The sequence below is a fragment of the Carlito syrichta genome, unplaced genomic scaffold (assembly GCF_000164805.1).
Source record: "Carlito syrichta isolate Samal-C Ts95f unplaced genomic scaffold, Tarsius_syrichta-2.0.1 Scaffold309825, whole genome shotgun sequence".
NCBI lineage: Eukaryota > Metazoa > Chordata > Mammalia > Primates > Tarsiidae > Carlito > Carlito syrichta.
In genome coordinates, this window is record NW_007253921.1 from 81,137 (window position 1) to 87,081 (window position 5,945).

The 5,945-nt window shown below is 47.6% G+C and overlaps 1 protein-coding gene across 1 annotated transcript in view; it reads right to left on the reverse strand.

The window, feature by feature from the left end:
- The window catches only part of CCDC77 (coiled-coil domain containing 77), a 29,653-nt gene that overhangs the window by 8,323 nt on the left and 15,385 nt on the right, over positions 1-5,945 (reverse strand). The window contains exons 7-9 of the mRNA XM_021717517.1: positions 4,903-5,046; positions 2,886-3,034; positions 474-591 (exon numbers count right to left, since the gene is read on the reverse strand). Of these exons, the coding sequence (XP_021573192.1) occupies positions 474-591; positions 2,886-3,034; positions 4,903-5,046 (411 nt within the window). The remainder of the gene's footprint in view (positions 1-473; positions 592-2,885; positions 3,035-4,902; positions 5,047-5,945) is intronic.

Genomic DNA, 5,945 nt, shown 5'->3' on the forward strand with positions numbered 1-5,945 from the left:
AAAAAAAAAAAAAAAAAAAAAAAAAAAGAGAATGGAGGAAGAGCTGGGTGTGGCGGCTCACACCTGCAATCCCAGCACTTTGGCAGGCAGAGGCAAGAAGATTGCCTGAGTCCAGGGGTTCGAGACCAGCCTGAGCAACTTGGCGAGACCTCGTCTCTACAATAAATTAAAAATTAGCTGGACAAGGTGGCGCATGCCTGTGGTTCCAGTTGCCTGGAAGGCTGAGGCAGAAGGATCACCTGAGGCAGCAGGTTGAGGCTGCAGTGGGTATAAGCATGCCACTGCACTCCAACTGGGCAACGAAGTGAGATTCTGACTCAAAATAAAATAATAAAATAAAATAAAACAAAATGGAGGAAGAGACATCAGGACAGTTTGAGAAGACAACAAAGAAGGAGAAAAGAATGCAGAATGGTGAGGTCCAAGCTGATCAGGACCACCAAGTATTCAGCAAGCATGTACAGTGTGCCTACTATGCAGAGGGCAGGGCAGAGGCTATCCGGCAAGACCCTGGGAACGAAGACAACATCACGAAATGTGGTGACACGTGTCATCGCAGAGGCACGCTGGTCATCACGGGAATGCGAAGGCCTGGGGAAGTCTTACAGAAGGGTGACTAGAGCGGCGGCACACGACACGCGCCCCGTAAGCAGCAGCCACTCTGGTCTGGTGACGACAAGGTGAGCGACAGCAGCTGGAGAAGCTGAGGCTGACGGGCGAGCTGGTGTCCGATGATGTTCCAGGAAGTTCAGGCCAAGGTCGCCCGACTGTATCAGGTCAGAGGAGCACTGTCAAATATTTGTGAGCAGTTGGCATTGGCAACGCCCAATGGAGGAGCTAATACACAGGAGTGAGAAAGACTACAGGATACAAAGCGACCAGAAGAGAGAAGAGTTAGAGTCCTGCAGCAATTTAAACAGAGGAATACAGACACTAGAGCACTCCGAAAGGGTGGAGGAAAGGGGGCAGGGGCTGAAAACCACACACTAGGCACCATGTCCACCACCTGGGTGACGGGCTCAGTAGAAGCCCAAGCCTCATCATCACGCAATATCCCTATGTAACAAACCTGCACACACACCCCTTGGGTCAATAATAAAACCCACAGCAGCTGGGATCCCGTAAACATGATAGGGATGTGCCCCAACAGCATCTAAAATGTGACTAAGTTGAGATTTTTTCCCCACCATCTCCCCTGTGCTAAAAACAAGACCAAACCCCCCCAAGGAACAGAACTTGAACTAATGCAGTAAGAATGAAAGGGCCGATAACAAATCTGAGATGTTTTTGGCTTCAGACTCGTAGGGTCTGGATTTAGGAAATGAGAGGTTAGGAGTTGAGGATGATCTTGCAGTTTCAACCCTGGGAAACGAAATGGATGTGATACCATGAGACAGAATGGAAAACAAGGAAGTAGCAGGTTTCAGATGGGGAAGAGGCATTTACTGGGAGTGACAAGCAGATCGGCTTCTGTAACCAGGAGGGGCTGTCTTTACAGCACAGTTCTGGCCACTAGAACCAGACACAAGGCTGAGGACGGTTAGACAGGAGAGGAATTTCAAGGAAGGGGTGACCAGTGATGCCAAACAGGCAGAAAGACACAATTACAGTTAGAACTGAAAAGAAATCATTGGGTTGGAAATGAAGAAGTCAGTGATGACCCTGGAAAAGGAACACGAGTAAAACAGTAGAGATGGTCGGGCTCGGTGGCTCAGCCTGTCATCCCGCACCTTTGGTAGGCTGAGGTGAGTGGATTGCCTGAGCCCGCGGGTTCGAGACCCGCCTGGGCAGCAAGACCTCATCTCTACAATAAATCAAAAAATCAGCCGGGCGTGGTAGCGCGCGCCTGTAATTCCGGCTACTCAGAGGGCTGAGGCGGAAGGATCGCCGGAGCCCAGCGGGTCGAGGCTGCGGTGGCCAGGAGTGGCCGCTGCACTCCAGTCTGGGCGACAGAGCGAGACTCCAACTCAAAAAAAAAAAAAAAAAAAACAGTAGAGATGAAATCACACTGCACTCGGCAGAAAAAGTGAGGAAAGGTCGATAGGTAGGGACCAAAACCCGTAAGTATAGAGTCTGGAGGGATTTCTTGTAAAGGCATGTAACAAAAGAAAAGGGCCCTACTGCACTGAGTCAGAGCACATACCAGTGTAAAAGAACATTTCTGAACCACTAGAATCAAGCTAAAAACTGAAAGGCTTACAAGGAGCACGTGGAATCACAAACTTAACAGCATGTCTGGAAACACAGGACATTCACCCACCTAGAGATGAGGAATCAGAAAACCATTTTTCTTCAGATCAGAAAATATTGTTTATTTTAAAAGTACATTAGAGAAAGAGAAAGAGGAGATTTACCTTCCCAGGGTAGGGGAGGGACCAAAGCCAGAAAACATGGTGACAGCCACAGCTCAAAAAGTACATGACCACGTCAGAGTCCAGCAATGGCCCTAAAAAAATGGTCCATTTTTTTCAAGGTTCTGCTCAGTTCTATGATCCTATGTTACTAACATACAAACTGTTAACTTTCTTTTTATTTTTTTGAGTTGGAGTCCCACTCTGTCGCCCAGGCTGGAGTGCAGTGGCCACTCCCGGCCACCGCAACCTCGCCTGCTGGGCTCCAGCGATCCTGCCACCTCAGCCTCCCCAGTAGCTGGAACTACAGGTGCATGTCACCATGCCCAGCTAATTTTTAGATTTAGCAGAGACGAGGTCTCGTCAAGTTGTCCAGGCTGGTCTCGAACCCCTGAGCTCAGGCGGTCCTCTCGCCTCAGCCTCCCAAAGTGCTGGGACTACAGGCTTGAGCCACAACGCCCGGCCTAAACTGTTAACTTGTAAGCCGTTTGGAAAAATGAAACAGCAGTGATGTACAGCTTTCTTGGCACTCACTTTCTGGTGAGCTCTTGGATTCTGTCCTGGTTTCTCTGTTGCTGGACTTGGATTTCCTCAGTGCGGATCCGCCTCTCCTCCATGAGTGCTTCCACTTGCTCCCTGGAAAGCTTGGTCTGCTCCCCCAGCTGGGCCTGCAGCGCCTCCACCTAGACGGGCCGATAAGGGGTGAGGCATCCACACCCACTTCCACTTGCTTCCTGCCTCTCTAAGGGAGCCTTGCTCCAGGAAAATTCCAAAGCAAACACATACATACACACAGACAAAATAATTCCCCAAACACAGCAGCAGAACAAACTGTAGAAAGACCTCACCTCTGATCTTCTTTTTATTTTTTTGAGTCAGAGTCTCACTCTGTCGCCCAGGCTGGAGTGCAGTGGCACACTCCTGGCCACCCCAGCCTCGACCTGCTGGGCTCCGGCGATCCTTCCGCCTCAGCCTTCCAAGTAGCTGGAACTACAGGTATGCGCACCCACGCCTGGCTAATTTTTTTAATTTATTTATTGTAGCGATGAGGTCTCGTCAAGTTGCCTAGACTGTTCGCGAACCCACGGGCTCAGGCAATCCACTCGCCTCGGCCTCCCAAAGTGCTGGGATGACAGGCATGAACCACCACTGCCTGACCAATTTTTGCCTCTTCACTCTTTCTCCTTTAAATTCAAGACTATCTCCCTTTTAAGAAGCCCTAGCTGTATACAAACAGAATGACTCTTTTCTTGGTTTTCAATCTCAAAAAAGTAGAGCAAAATGAAGATAATTTCCTTCTCTGTGTCTGGCTGTCATGACTCTACATGGCGATGTCATGACCACTGGTAAAAACCATCATATAAATTAATGCAACCCCACCCCGAAAAAGACGGGAACTTCCATGCAACTAGGTGAAAAGATCATGGTTCCAAATGACATCAAGTACTAAGAGAATGATTCATTACTTTCCTAGACTTCAGAATCCATTCACTGCATCAATGGATATACTCCCCAGATGTTGACCCACCCACATAGACAAGCCTTCCTCTGCAACTCTGTGTATCCCTATAGCTAATCATAAAGTGAATTATTACTATATAATGGTTTTGTTAGGTAGGACTTAGCATGTTGAATTGAAGGTTCAGAGCAGCATTTCTAGAATGCTCAGAGAAAAAATGATGGTTTTAAAATGTAAGTTCTTGTGGGGTGCGGTGGTTCACTCCTGTAATCCCAGAACTTTGGGAGGCGGAGGAGAGAGGATTATCTGAGTCCAGCCGTTTAAGACCAGCCTGGGCAACTTGGCGAGATCTCATCTCTATAATAAATACAAAAATGCTGGGTGCTTGTGGTTCCAGCTACTTGGAAGGCTGAGGTGGGAGAATCATCTGAGCCCAGCAGGTTGAGGCTGCGGTGGTCATGAACATGCCACTGCGTTCCAGCAGACTGGGTGACAGAGTTAAGTCTCTTATACAGACACACACACACACACACACACACATCTCTCTCTCTCTCTCTCTCTCTCTCTCTCTCTCTCTCTCTCTATATATATATATATATATATATATATATACATATATATATACTCTTAAAAATTGGAACCTCAGCTGGGCTTGGTGGCTCAGCCTGTAATCCCGCACCTTTGGGAGGCTGAGAGGAGTGGATTGCCTGAGCCCGCGGGTTCGAGACCTGCCTGGGCAGCGAGACCTCATCTCTACACTAAATCAAAAAATCAGCCGGGCATGGTAGCGCGTGCCTGTAATTCCAGCTACTTGGAAGGCTGAGGCGGAAGGATCGCCGGAGTCCAGCAGGTCGAGGCTGCGGTGGCCGGGAGCGGCCACTGCACTCCAGTCTGGGTGACAGAGTGAGACTCCAACTCACAAACAAAAAAACAAAAAAAACAAAAAATTGGAACCTGAATTTTCTAAATCACAGGATGCCTAGATGTAACCTGTGTACGAGGAGTTACTAACCATATGCAAATGAAGGTATGTTATATCCAGTTCAACTTGTGGATAAAAACCATCTTGCTCTGCCTAAATAAACGCTTTACCTGTAGGATGAGCGTCTGTATGTCTCTCTGGTAATGATCAGAATTTTCTTCCCTCTCTCTCATTGCTGGTCTTCTTTTGCTTACTTTAGGATCTAACATAGAAAACAAAAATTCAGAGAAGACTTTACTCAACTCTTCTTCCTGCTATTCAGGTATCGGTATTACCTATGCAGAGGAGTTCAGACACATTCAACTTTAACAGAAGAGAAGGAAAGACAAGGAAAGCATGAAGTAACCCTAGTGCTTAATTTTTAAAATAGAAACTCTGGGCCAGGCTCGGTGGCTCAGTCTGTAATCCCAGCACTTTGGGAGGCTGAGGTGAGGATATTGCCTGAGGTCACAGGTTTGAGACCAGACTGGGTAACTTGGCAAGACCTCATCTCTACAAGAAATCAAAAAATTAGCCAGGCATGGTAGGGCGCGCCTGTAGTTCTGGCTACTCGGAAAGATGAGGTGCCATGATCACCGGAGCCCAGGAGGTGGACGCTGGGGTGGCCGTGAGCATGCCACTGCACTCCAGCCTGGGCTACAGAGTGAGACTCCAACTCTAAAAATAAAATAAAATAGAAATTCTGTAAGAGAACTCTGTAGGATGTCACCTAGATAATCATAACCATTTTTGGCAGAATCAATTACTAAATTTTCCTTTGGAGTTGTGTTTATTTTCTCAGGAAAATCCTATTCAGAAGAAGTAGGGAGTAAGAAAAACTGAATTTGAATATTTTGATTATGATATATCACAAATTATCCAACAACAAGGTTATTTTAAAAATAAGCAACCCTAAAAATGGTACTAGCCGGGCGTGGTGGCTCACACCTGTAATCCCAGCACTTTGGGAGGTAGAGGCAATAGGATTGCTTGAGTCCATGGGTTTGAGACCAGCCTGGGAAACTTGGTGATACCTCATCTCCATAATAAATCAAAACATTAGACAGGCATGGTGGTGCGCGCCTGTAGTACCAGCTACTTGGAAGGCTGAGGCGGAAGGATCACCTGAGCCCAGCAGGTTGAGGCTGTGGTGACCGTGAGTGTGCCACTGCAC